The 21,714-nt window shown below is 39.7% G+C and overlaps 1 protein-coding gene across 2 annotated transcripts in view; it reads left to right on the top strand.

The window, feature by feature from the left end:
* LOC129727186 (D(2)-like dopamine receptor) overlaps nucleotides 1-12,678 on the top strand; it is a 110,976-nt gene extending 98,298 nt beyond the window's left edge. For both annotated transcript variants that reach the window (XM_055684742.1, XM_055684743.1), the window contains exons 3-9: nucleotides 976-1,691; nucleotides 9,928-10,152; nucleotides 10,276-10,474; nucleotides 10,546-10,749; nucleotides 11,102-11,492; nucleotides 11,867-12,090; nucleotides 12,147-12,678. In XM_055684742.1, the coding sequence (XP_055540717.1) occupies nucleotides 976-1,691; nucleotides 9,928-10,152; nucleotides 10,276-10,474; nucleotides 10,546-10,749; nucleotides 11,102-11,492; nucleotides 11,867-12,090; nucleotides 12,147-12,333 (2,146 nt within the window). In that variant the 3' untranslated portion in view covers nucleotides 12,334-12,678. The remainder of the gene's footprint in view (nucleotides 1-975; nucleotides 1,692-9,927; nucleotides 10,153-10,275; nucleotides 10,475-10,545; nucleotides 10,750-11,101; nucleotides 11,493-11,866; nucleotides 12,091-12,146) is intronic.
* Nucleotides 12,679-21,714: the final 9,036 nt, after the last annotated feature.

Raw genomic sequence — 21,714 nt, 5'->3', positions numbered from 1 at the left:
AGCGCTTCACTGTGTTATAAGCATCATTCCCAAATGTAAATTAAATAACAAATTGTCCTTTTGAGGACAAATTAGAAATCCAATTGAAGAAATAATATTTTAGCGTTCATTCAAAATACAGTTGTTATCTCGTACTGTTACCACAGACCGTGTTTACCTCTGCATCTCTAACGAAGGAAGGTACTTTTCATCACCGGGGTCAGTGACGGTTTTTATACTTTTACCTTTCCCTCTACTCCCCATTTTTTATAGACTCTATTGCTCCTCTTTACCGAGCCTCCCTCGGTAATTACCCTAAAAAGTATCGGCAGTTATAACTGCCCTAAGACGTATTCGCATTATACTGTTCCACTTTTTTCTGAAATTTAGCGTGAGGGAAGGGTTAAGTAGGGGGGTGAGAGGAAGCCTGGAAATAAACCCATGCGTAGAAGTCCGTTTGACACCAGACAGTTTGATTCTACTAAGATTCGAGCTCATGACCAGACATTTTGATTTTGATAATCACACTTTTTAACGTTTCAACGCGAATTATTTGTTATATTTTGATTTTGCAGCTAGTTGTCAGTAAATAAATATTTCGTAAGATGTCGTACATAAATTACGTAAAACTTTTGGCTTACATACAGATAAAATACAGATTACATACAGATAAAACGAGATTAAATAAAAAAAAACCAACACGTGTGTCTTAGTTTTCGATGGAAGCGTAATAAAAAAATCATGGTAAGAAGGAATTTTTTTTCTGAGAAAAAATAAGAAGAAATTACTCTCGAGCAACCACGATGCTAGATGCAAATCGTAAAATAAATGCCTAGAGCCTTCTTGTATCAATTTTTGTTTACACCACTCGAAGCATCCAATAGTCGTAATAATGTTATATACCAGCTTGGCACGCGCATAAAACGTTCATAACAAGCGGTTGCGAATAAATCCTAATGTTTCTGTTTTCCCCCTCTCGTTCTGCTTCCCCGTCAGGTTCAACTCAACTTCGGTGAAAATCCCATGGACAGATGCTCTGTACGAGTGCAGCCCGCTGAAAGTGATGGACGGCGCTGACAGTCTACTGAAGGATTGCATCGCGAAGTATAACACCACGGTGCTGGCGCGAAACATTGCCAGACCGGTGTCGGAGCTGCTACTCAAGCTACCGCAGCTCTCGCTAGAGATGCTCGCTGTGAATGGAACCACGCATCCCTGCATCTCACCAACCATCGAAGGTGGCACTAGCGATGAGGACGGTGTTAACGCATCCAGCCGAATCGGCCACTACCGGCATCAGCTAGTGTGCAACAACAGTGCCGGTCAGTTTACCTTTTACGAGAATGATTCGTTTGATCTCCTAAATTCGTCCGCCAGCGTCCTGGAACCGATTCAGTGCTTGCTGAACGTAGATTATGGTGAAATTGTGCGACAGTTGGCAGGCATGGTTTTGGTCACAAACGGTTCGGTCAACGGTGCCAGCACTCAGATGGCACTTGAAACCGGCCTCGCGGTGCGCTACGAATGGAGCTTCCTGTTCGTGATGCTGTTTATATTTGCGGGTGGACTCGGCAACATCCTGGTCTGCCTCGCCGTGGCCCTTGACCGAAAGCTACAAAACGTTACCAATTACTTTCTGCTGTCGTTGGCCATTGCCGATCTCCTCGTTAGCCTGTTCGTAATGCCGCTCGGTGCCATTCCTGGTTTTCTCGGTAAGTATGCTCTCTGTCACCTGGCACAGCTTAATTTGAATTGTTTTCCGCTTCGTTATGTGTAATCTAGGCCAGTGAAGTATTGTTTTCATTTACATCATTCTTAGTTTGTGTCGATGAGAGAAATGTAAAATAATTGCATATCATGAATTTTCAATGATTAAATACGTATTGTAAAACAGCTGACAGATGCTAGGAAAATTACTCCTGAGCTTGACAACACCTTTTCGTTTTTCAATGTTACTTTGTGTGTTGAACGATGTTGGTATTTTAAGGCACTGTGTCTACCGGAGATCTAGAAAAAAAAGTGTTGTGAAATTTAATTTTTAATTAATAACTCGAATTATTTACTTTTTTAAGGCAATCTGTTATGTAATCGAGTGCATTATAATTGAAATTCTGGATGCTATGCAGTGCAAACAAAAAACTCGCTAATTGCAACAAATTACAGCAGAGGTGTAATATCAGTTCGGACCAACCGTTGATTCGATTTACTCGCAAGCACTAAATTGCTCGCGAAAGCACAATAAACGCATCGCAATCAAACGTTTATCCTCTGATGATAATTAATTACCACCAGTGCGGGATATCGTAAATCATTGAGTAAACTTCTCTTCAGGCATTTGTAACATAATGGGCTGCCAGCCGTGTTATTGACGGTGGCCGATTTACTTTAACTGCACAGCGCGGACAACAATTGCATAATATATCAGGCGCGTTGTATTCAATTACTGACCGATTACCGCAGCTTGTGGGGGGTCACAGGACCCAACCGTAACATATGTAGTGGCCTGGGCGACAAATATGTTCGCAAAAATAGCAATGTCGGTTCCAATGATTTATGTGCGGTATTGCTTGTGGATTGTTGTTCACATTTGGGCATGCAATAACGGTAGCAACTGGTTTCATTATTTCATGTTAATATACCAATTTCTGGATCCAATTTTTTTTTTGTTATGATAAAGCAAAAATATCCGCTATTTCACACAAAGTGTGTAATTTCTATTCTATGTAGGATAACGAACTACGAGAAAGATGAGAAATTTTTACGTCAAACTTAGATATTAAACTGAAATAATAACATTACATTTGTATGGTATTATTGGATGATCATTAATTATATATTTTTCATAACATCTAATCTGAACAGAGTTTGCACAAAGGTGAAACAAATGAAATTACGTTGACATTCGGTGATCCGTGCAAGTTCGCTGAGCTAGAAATGTGATAAGCGGGACTGTCAAAAGCGGAAACGATTGCTTTTGTTCCTGTGCAATATGACCAGCTTTCATTAGTGCACGGCAATAGGGCACTGAACTTTGCACCTTCCCAATTAACCCTATCTACCAGTTTGCTACCTGAGCAATAACCTAGTGATGCACTCCAATGTTCCGGTCAGATCATCGTTGAACCGCAAGAGTATCAAGAGTGAAATAAATGACAATAAGCAAAATGAATTTGAAAAGATGGCTTCATATAGGTACTCGGAATAAATTGAGATTCATTATTTTAAATTTTTGCATTTAATATTCTTAGTTTTCATATAGTTTTCATGTCAAATCTTTCATTATTTTCTGTTCACGGAATATAACTAGGAAGAATTCATAGCATAAAGGTTCAAGGTGAAAACTTGCAGCAAGGCTGGTTTCCTATCTGCAACCGAAAGGAATGGTACCTAACACCTCAAACCATTCCTTCCAGCAAGTGGCATCTTTTCACCATATGATCCACTGTATGGAAACTCTACTTTTTAGTGGAGTAGCCAAGCAAAAGGAACGGAAATATATTTTCGAAATTGCCAACTAAATGGCTATAACGAATGTATCATCCAAGCCAATTTTGATAAAAAGAAGCGTGCTCAATTTCGGAAATCTATTACAACACTCAACCACCCAATAGCAGAAGATCTGAACAGAGCAGTAGAATACCTCTGGTAGAATACCTACCCAAAAACGAGTATTCTACGAAAATCTGCAAATTACATGGGGAATAAGTGAAATTTAAGTTTGAAAATATTTTTTATTTTTAATTGCGACGATTATTTTGTGTGAATTGAGAGCAAATTTGACATTTAAAATCGTTGCTTTTAATCTCCATCTAGAATTCGTTTTCGATGTGTTTCATAAGTTTTTGGATTGGAAATACCTCCCGTTTGCAAAATATTCTAGGGCTTTCTAGCCAGTACAAACAACAAACCCAGGTATGTTTTATTTTATCTTCGAAACTTGGTATGAATTTGTGAATTAAATTTAGTAGCCACTCAGAACCCAAAAAATTAGTAATTACTTAACTCAAAACTGAGTAATACTGTACCCAAAAAGTGAGTAACAATCACTTAGTTTTTAAAACGCCTTGTTTCTCAATTATGCGTATTTACGGAGTCACTCAGTTTATGAGTTGTTCCAATTTTTGCGCAAATGCGTCAAATCTTACTTATTTTAGAGTTATTTTTCCCGAGGGTGTAGAAAATTCTTCCTGCAACCGTTTAAAGTTGCATGGAATTTTTGGTGGGCTTTTTTCATATTTGCCAGGGGAATCATGAACTATTGAGATGTTGGGTACGCTCTAAATATATGAGATTTGACAGCGATAGCATAGTTCTGAAAAATTCAGGCCTTAGATGCGTCTTTATTGTTGCACTGATTTCGTATGTGACATATATTATGTGATTTTGCTTTCATTAGCATTTTTGAATAACAACATATATGTTGTTGAACCGTGAATTACGATTGAAATTATTGAGTAAAAACTTTGTTTGCTTTTTTGAGCTCTTTATCTTTATCACAAAATAATCCGGAATAACACTTTCTTGTTTCTTCGTGTTTCTATTTTTTTTGACGTAGGACTACGTCTAACCGCACTATATCGAGATACATTCTGCGGAAACTAAAACCAAGGTGTAACGTTGGAATGAAAGATTTTAAAAGGTGATACTGATGTAACCACATGATGGATTACAATAACCAATATGTCGTTGGATTGATAAAATGATGAACAATTTTGCGATTCCTCAGTTATCATTATCATTTCAATGTTAAACAGTGAAAATTTCATAAAAGTTTCAAGGTCGAGTTTTCACGTACAATGTACCAATCACATGCGAGCACGCCTGGCACAGACTTCATGAGTAGACACCAACTGCCTGTTGTATAGCACTGGCAAAAAAAAATGGACAGAATCTCCCCGTCCCAATAGAGGTCAACTAATGTTCGCTTCCATGAGCCTATACTGATTTGATGTCTTGAAGGTGAAGCTTTTTCGGAAAGTTCGTAATCACCTTCACTATCAGACAGTTTTACGTTCTGCTGTTAAAATGTTATTAAAACTGATGTCTTAAAGGAAAACATGCTGGCACAGGCAACAGTACTGCACCGAGCAATGTATGAATAGAGCGCTGGTCACTCGTCGTCTAACAGTGCAGTAGAACTCGATATTCATTTGTGTGCAGCCAAGCCAAGTAAAGACTACATTGCCGCTGTCGAAGCACAGTGCGGCGTGTTGGGTTAACGCGTAGGTATCGCATTGCGAACTGAAACACAATCGATTTGCCGTTTGATTTGTTTGATTGAATTGTCTTACTGTTTCGTATAGTATCAAATATCAGAATTCATTATGATCATTCGGGTGCCGCAAAATACGCTGCCCCACCGGGGACAGCAAAATTCTGTACGTGTCGGTAGAGGCAGGTAACAGGGTATATAAATTCGGTTCATTGTACAGATAAAATGCGTTGTTTATTATTGAACTCTACACTCTGTTTCTCTCATGTCCATTTTAAATGTTTTGTGAATATACATTTTTGTTTAAAAACTGTAATTCTTTATCTTTTTTTTTCCATGAACTTGTAACTGCAGGAAAATTTTATTTTGTGACATCTTTGCCGCTTGGTGATCGGAGAGTGAGCCATCGTTCACAAGACAAATAAATATTGCTTTATTTCTACTAAATCGTACTCAATTTAGGTCTGAATAAAAGCTTGCCTTTTTGCGTATTGAAGAAAATTGACTGTATTAGAATGAATGGCATTCATCAATGTTAAAGAGAATATTTTGTTTTCTAAAATAGAGTGCTGCAAATGTATAATCAAAATACAGACCGAGTTCGATTTTGCCAAACACGACACGGCAGAATTTTCCTGTTGTCAAGATTGAACCATGCCAAAAATAAACGGTTCTCTTTTCATGACTTTTTTTCATAGATATTTCTACCAATGAACTAGTTTTAGTTCCAAGTCGTATGAGGTGTCGCTTTATGAATTAAGGCTGACGACCGAGATACTTGATATTACTACCCGAGTAATTAGAGGCTTAGTGTTGCTTTGATCATGATCATTATATTACCGGCACATGTTCCGGTCATATTCCGTTTTACCGATTCCGATCATTCGCTTCGGAAACATAAAGAACCAAAATACCCTTCTTTGGAAGGATGTTGAGTTTAAATTGGTTGAAATAATCAAGAAAACTAGGAAATGTGATTAGACACAATCGCTCGTTTTTGGCACATGTGTGCCAAATCTAACCGTGCTAAAAGTAAAACAAACTCAAATCGAACAGAGCCTCAAAGGGAAATATAAAACTATTGTAGTCCTACGTCAACTATGCGGTCGTGTATTGGATACCACCCTCCTACTATTTATTATAATAATTCTCTCGTTACTCTTAAATACACCTAATCAGCGCAGCGAATGGAATTTTATGATTCATACTGTGAAATTTCGAGTGTTTGAGGGTTTTCTACTTGCAAGAGGTCTTCTACCGTAGAAAACGTAGAATACAGTTTCCTACGTAGATTACTTACGAGTCGCGTAGAATACCACCCCTGGCTGGTTTGTCACTTCTCCGTATTTTGGTCTGGGAGGTCTCCCAAACAATTTAAACAGATATTACATCCAGTTTTTCCGGAAAACAGCCTTAAATGTTCGGGATGATGCACAGGAGCCAAAAATCGACTCCAGACGCCATTTTTTAATTTAATATGGAAACTTTCGGTTTCTGGAAAATAGCTGACAATGAACGATGCTTTCACACCCCTCTCCTCCTCTCCTCTCTGGAAAAGGAATCTTCCATTCAAATGAAACACAAATTTTTGAATGACTTAATGAAGCAAAGTGAACTGAATTTGGAATGTGAAAATCTTTGGAGGCAAAAAATATTTTTATGTTAGTTCGATTCCTTTCCCTTTTCTGGAAGGGAAAGTTCTCATACAAATAAAACACAAATTTCCGTGTAACGTAAGAACTAATCAAACAAATAAAACTAAAATTGGCTTAAGAAATTTTTCGGGGGCAATAAATACCTTCATGATAGTTCGACATCCCTCCCTCTTCAGAAAGAGAGGGGTACCATACATGTGAAACACAAACTTTTGCATAACTCGAGAACTAATCGAGCAAATGGAACCAAATTTGGCTTGTGACAGTTTTTGGGAATGATGAATGTTTCTTTGATGGTTTGACCCCCTTCCCCACTTTAGGAGTAAGGGGGTTGGAAAACAGCCGGAAGTGACCAAATACCACCAAATATGGGTATTTTCGTAATCGTGATGATGCACAGAAGCTAAAATTTAACCTACGACACTATTTCTAATTCTAAGATGGCGTTCCGGTTTCTAGGAATAAGCCCGAAATGACAAAATATCACCCAATATGGTTGTTTTCGGAACCAGAATAACGCTCAGAGGCTAGAAATCCAAGATGACAACTTTTTTTGGAAATCAGCTGAAAACGACAGAATGTCATTCAATATGGGTAGTTTTAGAATCGAGGTAATGTACAAAAGCTATCTTCAAAGTATGTTCTCATTTCGATAAAACCAATCATTCCAAACAATTTTTTTTTTTTGAGTTTGAACGTATCCAATGTCCGATTCGTTATGCATTTGCAGTCTAGAAACAAATCGGAAGTTGAATCTTTGAATGTATATAAAATCAATTTAGAGTGGTTCAAATCATTTGAAGAAAAAAAATGGCGGAACGAAGTTTGCCAGGACAGCTAGTACTTAAATAATTACGTTCTTTAAAAAAATTACACTGTAGTTTGAAAAAATTTTCCGTCTGTTGAAAACACTCATTTGATGTGTCTATAACGTGCAAAGATGTAATTCGTATGAAAGATGTTCGATTAAAATTTTGCTTATTACATATTAGTAATTTTTCAAGCAAACATTTTATACTTATCTACCTCTCGATTGATTCTGTTGCAAAGGAGACGCATTGACGCATTTAAAAAAGTAGGAGGGTGGTATTCAAGACACGACCGCATGACGTTGACTACCGTATTCTTAAAAAAAAAAAATATTCCATTGAAGCAAATAGTAAAGGGAATTGCAACGCTTCTTTTACAAAACTTCTGTAACAAAATTTCGAGGCTCCAAAAAGTACCAGTTTCCGATTATTCTCGTCCAGAATTCCAGCCATTTTAGTATTTTGCAGTAGCCATTTATTACTAACAGCCACCAGCATAACGGGTGAAACCGGCACGAGATGACCGGTACTATTTTGTCTTTCCTCCTTACAGCTGCTAACACCTAGCGCTGTCGTGAAATTAACATCAACAACAACATAAACATGCATTTTTGCAAGGTTTTTTTTCCGCTAGCAACAGCAATTGTAAAACATAAAATTCAACTAACCGCTTCTATTATAAAACTGCGAGGCACCAAAAGGTGCCAGTTGCCGATTTCTTGTTTACTGGTTTCCGTCCAGAATTCCAGTCATTTTAGTATTTTGCAGTAGCCACCAGCATCACGGGTCAAACCGGCACGAGATGACCGGTACTATTTTGTTTTTCCTCCTTTTAGCTGCTAACACCGAGCGTCCGTATGTATCCGGTACGGTTTAATAAAGAAACTGATGGGGTGAAATGTTCGAACGATACGTTTTATACCAAGGCTTCGTCAGACAATTAGAAAAAGGGAGGGGCTACATAGATGATGGAATGGTAGAGACAAATGTTTCTTGAAAGCTGCGCCGGCCGCTGTCGTAATATTAACACCAACACAAACATGCATTTTTGCAAGGTTTTTTCCGCTAGCAGCAGCATTTGGTAAAACAGAAAATTCAATCAGCCGCTTCTGTACCAAAATTTCGAGGCACAAAAAGGTGCCAGTTGCCGATTATAGTTTCCTGGTTAGTCCGTCCAGAATTCCAGCCATTTAAGTGTTTTGCAGTAGCCATTTACTACTAAAGCCACCAGCATTACGGGTGAAACCGGCACGAGATGACCGGTACTATTTTGTATTTCCTCCTTTCAGCTGCCATCACCTAGCGTCCGCATGTCACTGGTGCGGTTTTGGAATCAGAATGATGGGGCGCCGGCCGCTGTCGTAAAATTAACACCAACAAAAAGATGCATATTTGCAAGGTTTTTTCCGCTAGCAGCAGCATAAACATCGGAAACAGAAAGTGACAACAACAATAACAACAAAGTCAGATCGATTGTATCCGTTAGTGTCGACTGTGCTTGGGAAGAGAGGTAGTGATTGGCTGCGCGGTATGATTTAGACAATCGATATTAATTACCAATTTTTCAATAGTGTATTTCAAACAATAGTTTGTTTTTGTTACATAAATTTAACCGTAAAAGAATTTCTGATCGATTGATGCCAAAACCTCGAAAACCTGATTATAGATGACTGCAAAATAAGCGCTCAAAACCTGACCACTTTTCTCTGGTTTTCCATGGTTGAATTACTAGATTTTCAAATTCAGGGGCCTAACTTCGATATAGACGTTAGTCAACGTCAAAAAACTTTTAAATTCGGTATAGTAAATTTTAAAATATTGTTTTTCGCCATCGCAATCACCGTTCGACTTAAGTAAAGCGTAAATCAGGCTACTACTTGAAAATTTTTTCCATCGTGCGGCCATATGGAATTAAATTAGTTAAATTTAACCAGTTTTTATCCAATATGGTGCAACACGTGCATCGCTTTGGCCTAAACCACGAATAATTTTGAACAACTTAAACGGAAAGTATGACAATGAACTTTACAAAAAGATTATTATTGGACATTACATTGATTTTGTCACTGGTGCCCATGTTATGGACTACTGACAGAAGAAAAAACTGCGGGTATTCTACGGATTTTGTACTTTGCTAATCCTGATTTGAAATCAAATGAAAAGTATGCATACGGACGGAATGTAATTTTTGCTGTGAAAAGCATTCATTTGGTATTTCGTTAAGTATTGTAAACTATGCTAAAATATAATTATATTTTTCTCAAATCTACAGGCTACTGGCCCTTCGGCGTGACGTGGTGCAACATCTACGTGACCTGCGATGTGTTGGCATGTTCCGCGAGCATCCTGCACATGTGCTTCATCAGTCTGGGCCGATATCTGGGCATCAGGAATCCACTCGGAAGTCGACACCATTCAACCAAGCGGCTGACTGGCATCAAAATTGCGCTGGTGTGGCTGCTGGCGATGCTAGTTTCCAGTTCTATTACCGTTTTAGGTGGGTTTCGCGGGAGTCATGTGGTCGAATTTCCACAGATTGCTTGCACATGACCGCACTAATGATAGTTTCACACGGAAGTTTTAATTTTTATACTCTACCAAAACTTTTGCGATCTTTCAGGTATTATTAATAGGAACAACATAATGCCCGGTCCGCGAGAGTGTGTTATAAACAACCGGGCGTTTTTCGTGTTTGGCTCTCTAGTAGCCTTCTATATCCCTATGGTGATGATGGTTATTACGTACGCTCTAACGGTGCAACTTTTACGGAAGAAGGCTCGATTTTTGGCGCAACATCCGGAAGGGGAATTATTTCGAAGGTATACCATCTCGGGTGACTAATTGATAGGCAGGAAACAACATGCATTTTGCACTCTCACTTCTTCCATAGACTTGGCGGCCGGATAGCTGCATCTAAGCAATCCTCAATGATGGACGGCGTAGGATTGGCAGGCCAAGCGGACACATCTTGTTCGATCAGTTCCCAGGAAGCACTCGAACAGCTGCGAAGAAATAGTTTAGATAATAATAACTGCAAGCAAGCGCTACATGGTGGAATTAGCCCTTGGAGGCTACATGGCACCAACCTGGACAGGTAGGTAGGTACCCGCTGCTGGAGGGAGTAACGGACTTGTTTCGCGTACTATCAGTTTAAAGTTAACTTTTTTTTTCTTTCATCATAATTGTAAACAATCCCGTTATTCTTAAATAAAACACACAGCAATATGTTATTACTCGCAAGCTAAATTAAAAAACTTTTGCTGCTGGCATGGAAGCCAACACTTACAGCAATAAAATATCTATTGTTTTTACCGGGTGTACTGTTCCGGGAACATAAATAATTGGACGCTCAACATTCAAATAAATATAAAATTAGTTCACGCGACCAGTGAGCGGCCGTAAATGAATTTTAAACATTAAAACACGTGATTTTGTTTTACTTCCAGGATTGGTATCATCTCAACGTCACATGCTGGCGCTGTCTACAGCAACGGTGATCCCTCCCCTCCGAACGGTGGCTCAACGGGCCGAACGATTCTGAAACGGAGCCAAAAATTGCTGCACCAATATCATCCCCAGCACCAGCGGCCGCACAACAACCACCGCCAACATCGCCGCCATCAGCACCCCCTGCAGCTAGGTGGTACCTGCGATCAAAGCACTCAGACGCCCGAAAGTATCGAGCGGGAAACGCGACGGCAGCGATTTCGCTCCTTTCGGCTTAACTTCAACAGCGTCCCGACGCCGAATATTAATTTTAATTTGAAGTTTTTGGCCAACAAAAAACGCAGTAACCTGTCCGCGAATGCCGTTGCCAACGAGCAGAAAGCAACCAAGGTACGGGGCAGGAGGATTGGTGAAAATTGTTTTAAGTATTTTGGACAGCTTTTTTTTCTCTCTCGCGAAGGCTTATGTTATAATGTTTAATAATCAGATGAAAAAAATTAATTCAAAGCTTCACGTACAGCATTGTCTTGTATAATTAATGGGTTCTACCTATTTTCAGTATAGGTACTCTTTGTTCATTTGCACTTATAAAACTTGTTTTAGAATGAATTGAAAATTTTTAAATTTAGTTTTTGTATTCTGTATTGGTAGAATTTGATTTCGAAACCTAAAATAGTGAAGTATTAACAATCGGATTAAAATTTACATTTTGATCTGTTTCACTTGCTCATGTAGTTGACTCAGACTTTGCTTTTTACTTGTAGGTACTGGGACTGGTGTTTTTCACGTTTGTTTTCTGCTGGGCGCCGTTCTTCATCCTTAACATAATTTTTGCGGCATGTCCTGAATTGAAGGTTCCCGAACGGATCGTGAACATTTGTCTTTGGCTGGGGTACGTTTCATCGACGATCAATCCGATTATTTATACAATCTTCAACAAAACATTCAGAGCCGCCTTCATTCGACTGTTGCGGTGTCGTTGTGAGAGGTAATGTTCTTCCTATAATTATTACCTAGTGTTAAATTAACATGCTTTCTTTTTAGATCGGGTCGTCCATCGCGGTACCGGTCAGTAACGGACAACCGGGGAACGGTAAGCCTGTGCACGCCGTCCGCTCTTCCGTTGGCCATTTCCATGCAGGGAGCTCCCCTGCTGACGCCATCCAGTACTCAAGTAACCCCACTCAGTGACTTTCGTGGAAGCTACGAAATCACCGATGACGATTGCTAGAGTCCCTCTCATCGTTGTACCTGTTCTATCTAATAGAGTGTCGGAAGATTTGCTTTTTATTTCGGAAAATGGGCCAAAGGCCTATGGTATTCTAGACTTATTGTGGAAATAATGGCAATCGTTGAATTAAGAATAATATAGCTAGTTTATTTAGGTGTACTCGCACAACTAAGTACAAGCGTGAAGTTTATTCACTAGTCAGATGTGTGGAAAGCCGCAACTTGAGCAATACAAACAAATCGTGTCACAAATAACGAGCTGTACTCAATAATCTTATTGTAAAATCGATGTTTAGAACGACAGGATGTTAGTTAATAAAATGGAATTCCCTTGATTAGAAAGCAATATCTGATAACGAAATCCTTTTTATTTTATGACGCATTATTTGACATTGAGATAGACTCGAAAAAATATTTATTCATGCTTGGTAATACTTGAAAATAACAGAACGAGAGATAATATCTAGAACCTGGTAACTTGAATGTTCGTGACTGAACTGTGGAATGAATGAAAATCCTGATATTTTTCATGATGAAGCATTACAATGGTGATTTGAAAAATTTCAACATGACAGCTGACATTCAAGCACTTTTCCTCCATAATACAACATTTCGCAAAAATGTACTACGAGGCATTCTAATTTTCAAAATTTTGAAAAGTAACAGAATTTCGAAGCTTTTGATAACAAAAGGATTTTAACTTGATGGTTCTGGCAAAGAAACTCATCCTCAAAGTTGAAAAAATCCGTTCATCATTCTACACAACGATTCGAACGCTTTTTTTTTCCACTCTATTATTTCACAGTGGCCTCTAACCAAATTCAACTTTCAATAAAAGTTCGAAATTGGAAAATGGATTATATTTTGCATTACAAATAGCCTGGGTAAACCAGAGTTAAAATTATAGTTGTTTAACTCTTTTATATGCTCCAGAAAAAAATCGTGATAAGTTTTTACATATTTATTGCCGGCAAATCACTTTTCCTGTTAGCGAGGCAGAGGCAATAAATTTTTCAAAAAATCGCAACCCTGAATCATTTGATGTTCTGCGATTAAAAACACATTTTGACGAAGTCTCATATCCCCGATTTGAAGATTTTACAGTCTTTTGAAATTTTATTTTTCACTTGCTGACCTGGTAAACTTTGTAATTGTTTTTAAATGGTGAATTTGGGTTGAGATAAGGACAATTGAAAGTCAAATAGAAAGGTCTATATATATATATATATATATATATATATATATATATATATATATATATATATATATATATATATATATATATATATATATATATATATATATATATATATATATATATATATATATATATATATATATATATATATATATATATATATATATATATATATATTGTGTACACATTCGCACGGGTGCGAAGAAATATGCCAACGCTCGCATACCTTTTACACTACAAGGCTGCAGAAAAAAATAGAGCTATATCCCATACCATATCAGTTCTTCATACTGACACTCCTTGCTGAATAAGATTTTGAGTCACTTCTGTGAGGGTATATAAAACATGTTTCTAAATGGTTTTTGTGGCGGCTAACTATTTGAATCTTGAATTCTGAGGCATTGTACAGTGCATATGTACTAGTCATGTATTGGGCGGGCCTAAGTACTCCATATGATAAATACGGATCGTCAAGAGTAATCTCTATTAAATAATTGATTTGGCCCATTTAAAAGAATATCATGCATTACTTTTTGACACAAGTTTACATGTTTGTCTATTACTTAACAAATTTGTTTTGATTATTGAAATTCGTTGCGATTTAAATTTGGCAAACTTTGTAGTTTTTTTTCCTCATCTATAGTTTATTTGACACGGCACAAATACAATTCAATGTTTAACGGCGCCAATTATATCTGGTAGCTTACTTTCTAAAGTATCTTAATAACTGAAAGCAAATTTTTTATCCTCGCTGCCGACTACGAGCTGAAACTAAATCTAACTTAAAGCTAGAATATTTTGCATTAAAAGCACAGGTTTGCTGTTTGATGATTTTCATTGCCATAGGTAAGCAGCATATTAAATTTGTTCCGCTGCTGGGCCAAGATATAACGGACTGGCATATTGGGCTGTTTCCATCGGGCCTTGAGAGTATCGTGCGGGTCTGATTGCTGTTTCCGGATCCGGGGTCTTAACGTGTTCTTGTCGTTTGGTTGGATGTAGGCGGAAGGGGATAGGACTAAACTGGGGCGTGGATGTATTTCAGGAAAACGTATATAAGGGACATGTAGGATAGGTCACGGCTCGCCAAGACATCACGAACAGGAACAGCCGGCTGCCTACCTTCGGCCTGCAGGGAAGCTATTAATCTAGACCTGGCGTCACGGTGTACAGGGCATGACCAAACAACGTGCTCTATGTCGTGATAACCTTCACCACAGGCACAGATACCACTCTCCCCGAGCCCAACACGACGGAGATGTGCGTCAAATCTATAGTGATTGGACATAAGCCGGGACATCACGCAAATGAAATCCCGACCTACATCCAACCCCTTGAACCACGGGTTCGTCGATACCTTGGGGATTATGGAATTTAACCACCTTCCCAGTTCCCCCTTGGTCCAAGAATTTTGCCAACTGATGATCGTATTCTGACGTACAAATGCAAAAAAATCATTAAAGGCAATTGGTCTTTCATAAATATCACCGTTTGTTGCGCCCACCTTAGCCAAAGAGTCCGCTTTCTCATTACCCGGTATCGAGCAGTGAGAAGGGACCCACGCTAAGGTAATCTGAGTAGATTTTTCGGATAAAGCACTCAGATGTTCCCGTATTTTCCCCAGGAAATACGGAGAGTGCTTAACATCTTTCATCGATCGGAGAGCCTCAATGGAACTGAGACTATCCGTAAAGATGAAATAATGGTCCGTGGGCATTTTTTCGATAATCCCTAGGGTGTACTGAATTGCAGCTAATTCTGCGACGTAAACAGAAGCAGGATTATCGAGCTTATGGGAGACGGTTAAATTGTTATTGAAGATACCGAAGCCAGTGGACCCATCAAGAAGTGATCCGTCAGTGTAGTACATATTGTCGCAGTTGATTTTTCGATATTTATTGGAAAAAATTTTGGGGATCTGCTGCACGCGCAAATGATCCGGGATTCCACGAGTTTCTTCTATCATGGATGTATCGAAAAACACAGTAGAATCAGAAGTATTTGATAAGTCGACACGATTTGGAATATTCGAAGAAGGGTTAATATTTTGGGACATGTGATTGAAAAACAATGTCATAAAACGGGTTTGAGAATTAAGTTCGATTAACCTTTCAAAATTTTCAATCACGGGACGGTTCAAGACCTCACATTTGATTAGAATACGAGAAGACAGGCTCCAGAAGCGGGTTTTCAATGGTAGTACTCCAGCTAAGATCTCCAAACTCATCGTATGGGTCGATTGCATGCAACCCAAGGCGATACGCAAACAACGATATTGTATTCGCTCCAGTTTGATCAAATGTGTGTTTGCTGCGGAGCGGAAGCAGAAACACCCGTACTCAATGACAGACAATATCGTTGTTTGGTAAAGCCTTATAAGGTCTCCTGGGTGGGCTCCCCACCATTGTCCGGTTATTGTACGAAGAAAATTCACTCTTTGTTGACATTTTTTCATCAGATACCTCACGTGACAACCCCAGGTGCTTTTAGAGTCGAACCAGACACCAAGATATTTGTGTACCAAAACCTGAGAAATCGTTTTACCCATTTATTGTGTTTGAAGCTGAGCAGGTTCATACTTCCTAGAAAAAACTACTATCTCAGTCTTCTCCGGAGAGAATTCGATACCTAGCTGTAAAGCCCAAGCAGACAAATTGTCCAAGGTATCTTGCAATGGTCCTTGCAAATCGGCAGCTTTGGCTCCTGTAACAGAGATTACACTGTCGTCTGCAAGTTGTCTTATCGTGCATGAATTTGCCAGACATTCGTCGATGTCATTTACATAAAAGGTGTAAAGAAGGGGGCTTAAACATGAGCCCTGGGGAAGACCCATGTAGCTAATGCGAAAAGTTGCCAAATCGCCGTGCGTAAAATGCATGTGCTTTTCGGACAACAAATTGTGCAAAAAACTGTTCAAAATTGGAGAAAATCCTTGTCGGTGAAGTTTACCCGAAAGAATGTCAATAGAAACGGAATCAAAAGCCCCCTTAATGTCCAAGAACGCAGACGCCATTTGTTCTTTGCGAGCATACGCCAGCTGAATATCTGTTGAAAGCAACGCAAGACAATCATTCGTCCCTTTGGCGCGGCGGAAGCCAAATTGAGTTTCTGATAGTAGACCATTTGATTCGACCCAATGGTCTAAACGACGGAGTATCATTTTTTCCATCAATTTCCGGATACAGGATAGCATTGCAATCGGCCTATAAGAGTTGTGATCAGAAGCTGGTTTCCCTGGTTTTTGGATGGCGATCACCTTCACTTGCCTCCAATCCTGCGGTACAATGTTTTGCTCCAGGAACTTATTGAACAAGTTCAACAAGCGCCTCTTGGCATTGCCGGGTAGATTCTTCAACAAGTTGAATTTGATTCTATCTAACCCAGGCGCGTTATTGTTACAGGACAGGAGGGCAACTGAAAATTCTGCCATCGTAAAAGGTGATTCTATCGCGTCGTGGCCCGGAGACGCATCGCGAACAATGTTTTGCTCAGGAACAGAGTCCGGACATACTTTCCTGGCAAAATCAAATATCCACCGACTTGAAGACTCCTCGCTTTCGTTGACCGTTACGCGATTCCGCATTCTTCGGGCTGTGTTCCAAAGAGTGCTCATCGATGTCTCCCTCGACGTATCGTTCACGAACCGACGCCAATATCCGCGTTTCTTTGCTTTAGCCAAACTTTTAAGCTTGGTATTAAGCTCCGAATACCGTAAATAGTCGCCAGGTATACCTCCCTTCTGGTAGGCCTTAAACGCGTCGGATCTTTGCGTGTAGACATCGGAGCACTCTTGGTCCCACCACGGAGTGGGAGGCCGTTCTTTGATCGTTACGCCGGGATATTTCTTCGTTTGGGCTTGCAACGCGGCGTCGAGAATCAAGCCCGCGAGGAGGTTGTATTCTTCAAGTGGTGGATGATGTTGAATCGACTCGACCGCTTTTGAAATCATTTCCTCGTATAACTTCCAATCGACATTCCGTGTGAGGTCATATGGAATGTCAATTGGTCGCATGCGAGTCGACCCGTTTTTAATTGAAATAAGAATAGGCAAATGGTCGCTACCGTGAGGATCAAGGATTACCTTCCATGTGCAATCCAACCGTAGCGACGTCGAACATAAGGATAGATCCAAAGCGCTTGGGCGCGCTGGAGGTTTCGGGATGCGTGTCATTTCACCGTTGTTTAAAATAGTCATGTCGAAGTCATCGCAAAGGTTATTTAAGAGGAGCGGTTATCATTATATGGGGAACCCCAAGCCACGCCATGAGAGTTGAAGTCTCCCAAAATCAAACGTGGCGAGGGAAGAAGTTCTATTAAATCAAAGAGCAGCCGTTGCCCAACCTGTGCTCTGGGAGGAATATATATTGAGGCAATACAAAGCTCTTTACCTTGTATTGTCATTTGACATGCGACAACTTCGATGCCTGGAATCGAGGGGAGGTTAATACGATTAAAAGAATAGCACTTTTTAATCCCTAAAAGTACTCCTCCATATGGGGTGTCTCGATCAAGGCGAATAATATTAAAATCATGGAAGTTGAGATCAATATTTGAAGTAAGCCAAGTTTCACAAAGGGAAAATGCATCGCATTTGTTTTTATTTATCAAAACTTTAAAAGAATCAATTTTTGGTAAAATACTTCTACAATTCCACTGTAAGACAGAGATAGAATCCTTCATATACGCAGTTGAATTAGGCATCGAAGCATACAATCGCTGCAAGGAGGGGCCATTGGGCAGTCAACTGTTTCAAAAATGATCTAACTGTTGGGAGGAATGCTGTAAGAAAAATTTTAATTGGATCGGGTATATTGAAATTTTCAAAAATCCAGTCCACAATGTCAGAAAATTTCACTAATCCAGAGTTTGTTTCATCAACTGGATGTGCAAAAGGAACAACTGGGGTTTTAGATGTTCCTGGCAGTGCTGGGAACTCCTTCTGGGACTTTAAATTTGCAAGCCCAGGAGGAGTTTGCTTCGGTTTTTCCGCAGCACTGTTTGGTTTGTTCGTACTTTTCATTACACTTTGGGAAATCTTAGGACCTTTACGGGGAAGTTTAGGAGAAGAAACATTTTTCCTCTTCCTAGACTTCCCAGGATTGGCATAAGATGTTCCCGCTGATGAATCGTCAGAATCGGTTTCATCGGAGGGCAACAGATCAAAGGGGTTCGATGTTATGGTAGAAGTGGTCACGGTCTTCTTCAGCATCTCAGCATAAGAACGCTTTGAACGCTCCTTAAGTGACCGCTTGATTTTATCTCTGCGCTGCATGTACACCGGGCATGTGGAGAGCTCATGCTGGTTTTCCCCACAGTGAATACACTTTTCAGCATTAACACTGCAAGAATCTTCCGCATGAGTCTCCCCACACTTGCTACATCGTGCCTTATTGCAGCAGTAGGCGGCTGTGTGGCCTAACTGCTTGCAATTGGTGCAATTCATAACACGGGGTACATACAATCACACAGGCAGACGAACCCGGTCGATCGAGACGTGGCTAGGGAGTGCAGATCCGGCAAACGTAACGCGAAACGAGTCTGACGGAGTGTAAACTTTTTTACCGCCGACGAGAGACATGGACCGCAATTGCTTACAATCCAAAATCTTCGCCTGTGTTTCGGTATTTTTGAAGCAACCGGTTGCGCTTTTTAGGATACACTCGACTGACAGACTCGAATCGGTTATGACACCGTCGATCTCCACGTCTCGTGCGGGTATGTAAACGCGATACTCGCGTGTGAAGAGCTCAGAGCAAGCGATAGCATTGGCCTGTGCCAGATCACTGACCACGACACGGAGCTTGTTAGGTCGGACCTTGGAAATTTCGGTCACGGCCTTGTACCCCTTCGTCAGGTCTTTTGAAATTTGCAGTATGTTTAATCGCTTTGAATTCACTCCTGCCTTTGGGCGAAAATAAACAGTATAGCTGCCCTGTTGAGATCCGTCCGGGTAAAGCCTGGGGCGAGGGGGGACTGGAGAATGAACAGGAGAGGGGGTAACAGAAGGGTCAGGGTCAGGGGGGTTCGGGGATGGTGGCACGGGAGGCGAGGGATCTATATCCATCGCGCTAAATGTAGCGCACTAGCGAACTAGCGCCGACAAGAACACGTACCTCTTTACTTCTTCCTTCCAGCAGCAGTTGTCCGATCGTTCGAAGCTGCACCCAAAGCAGCCAGCAGCACCAGTACAGCAGCACCAATACAGCCACCAGCAGTGAGCCGGGTGTGAGATCACTCAGCACAGCGACACGGACTCGACTGTCAACTGATGGCCTTGAATAATACACTCTTTTGTTTGGCTATTCGTACACACGGACCGGATTGTAATAGAACGACCACTTTGCACGTCCGTTTCTGTCGAGTGTTCGACGCGGAATGAAACTTTGTAGTTGTTATATTATAATAAGGCAGCGGTTCTCAACCTGGGGTACGCGTACTTCTAGGGGTACGCGAGAGCCTCTAGGGGGTACGCGAAAGAAAAATCAGTAATGGCGGACAAAGCAATGTTTTTTTGTAATACTTCAGTTGTTGTTCAAACTTGCTCTCAAAACATGACTGTAGCAGTAAAACAAACTATAGTCCAATTTGAAACCTGGACTAGACTACCACAACGTGATCTACCACTGCTTTCTCCCACTCTGTGAGAACATTAGAAGCCAGGGGGTACAATTAATTTGGAAAATATTGCCAAGGGGTACGCGGACAAAAAAAGGTTGAGAACCGCTGTAATAAGGTAACGGATGGCTTCGGCAGATGCTCTGCAGCAATCTTTTGCAGAAACCTGCCGAAGAAAACCACATTATTTCCACCATTAACTCGAGTTGGGCAGAAATCTGTTTTTATTTGTGTTCACTCTCTTTCTGAAGAGGGATGAGTGTCAAATTTCAAAGATAATATGTTTTGCCTCCAGTTCTCGCGGTGCCCCGCTAAACCATTATTATAAAAAAATTGTCCATCAAATCCAAGTATAGGGGTCAATTCTTGAGGTCATTTTACACCTCTGGTTAAATTTTTAAAAACATCCACCGACTGGATCTCGAGAAATCTCAATTTTAGTGTGTTAGTTAATAAATTTCAAAATAATTCTTTTTCGATTCATGCAATATCATCGAAAAACTTGCACAAATCATTTTATACCAAAATATACTTGTTGGTGTTGTTACAATTATGATAATTCACCACTGACTTAACTCTCCAAATTGACTTAAGTATTTTATTTGTGTGGCTTAGTAGCTTTAGTTTAATTTAAATGTTGCTCTCTGTGAAGTGAATGGGGAAAAATGAATCATTGTATTTTATTACAAATCCACACACAAACGCTCACAAACACACATAAATATTCACACACGTATACATATAAACACACAAATTATGAAAATCAGCTATTATATTTTCTTTATTAAAAAGACAAGTGCTACTAAATGTTTGGCTTCTACTACCTTATCAAATTTTTAATTATTAGTGCGATTTCCAGGTTCTGGATAGTGGAAGAACAGCGTTTAATAAATGGTTTTCTTTTTGTCTCGAGCATGCGTTCAAGGAGACAAGTTCTGATTTTGCCAGCAGCTGAGAAAAGCTACAACTTCCGTTCTTTTCAAAATACCACATCACTAACCCTAGAAAGATAGTCTGCGTCAATTTGAGTCCTCGCTTTAGTGACATTACCCTCTTCGTTTTCAAATAGTGCGAATATGTTCACGTTTTTCAAAAAACTGAATTCTGGTATTTGTTATGTATCGATGTGTTACCACCATAATGATCACTCAATATCAAATTTTAAACAAAAACTTGCATTTCAAAAGATTTGAAATTTATGCATCAATTTCACGTCAAAATAAGATTATCTTTCCAGGGCTATGTAAGTACCCTGTACCAGAGTTCTGCAGAGACACTGGAAGAGGTGTTGGCCATCACAATGAACAAGCTTCCGAGCCTGCTCATTTCAACGTGATTTGGCAACTGAAAAAAACTCCAGATTCACAACGATTGCTTATTAAGTACCTACCTTGATTGAGTATAACAGTAATCACAGTAGCCTATACTGCCTTTCTTGCATGGTTGACGTAAAAGCCAATATGTCCAAAATGCACTTTTTTGATGATTCGATTTTCTTGTTCTAAAATTAATACAATAATACACACTAAAATAAACTTTTTTGTTCTGTAACATTCGAGAAATATACGT

This window comes from Wyeomyia smithii, chromosome 3, assembly GCF_029784165.1.
Source record: "Wyeomyia smithii strain HCP4-BCI-WySm-NY-G18 chromosome 3, ASM2978416v1, whole genome shotgun sequence".
In the NCBI taxonomy this organism is placed as follows: domain Eukaryota; kingdom Metazoa; phylum Arthropoda; class Insecta; order Diptera; family Culicidae; genus Wyeomyia; species Wyeomyia smithii.
The sequence above is the reverse complement of the archived record's forward strand: the minus strand, read 5'-3'. Positions and strand labels throughout refer to the sequence as shown.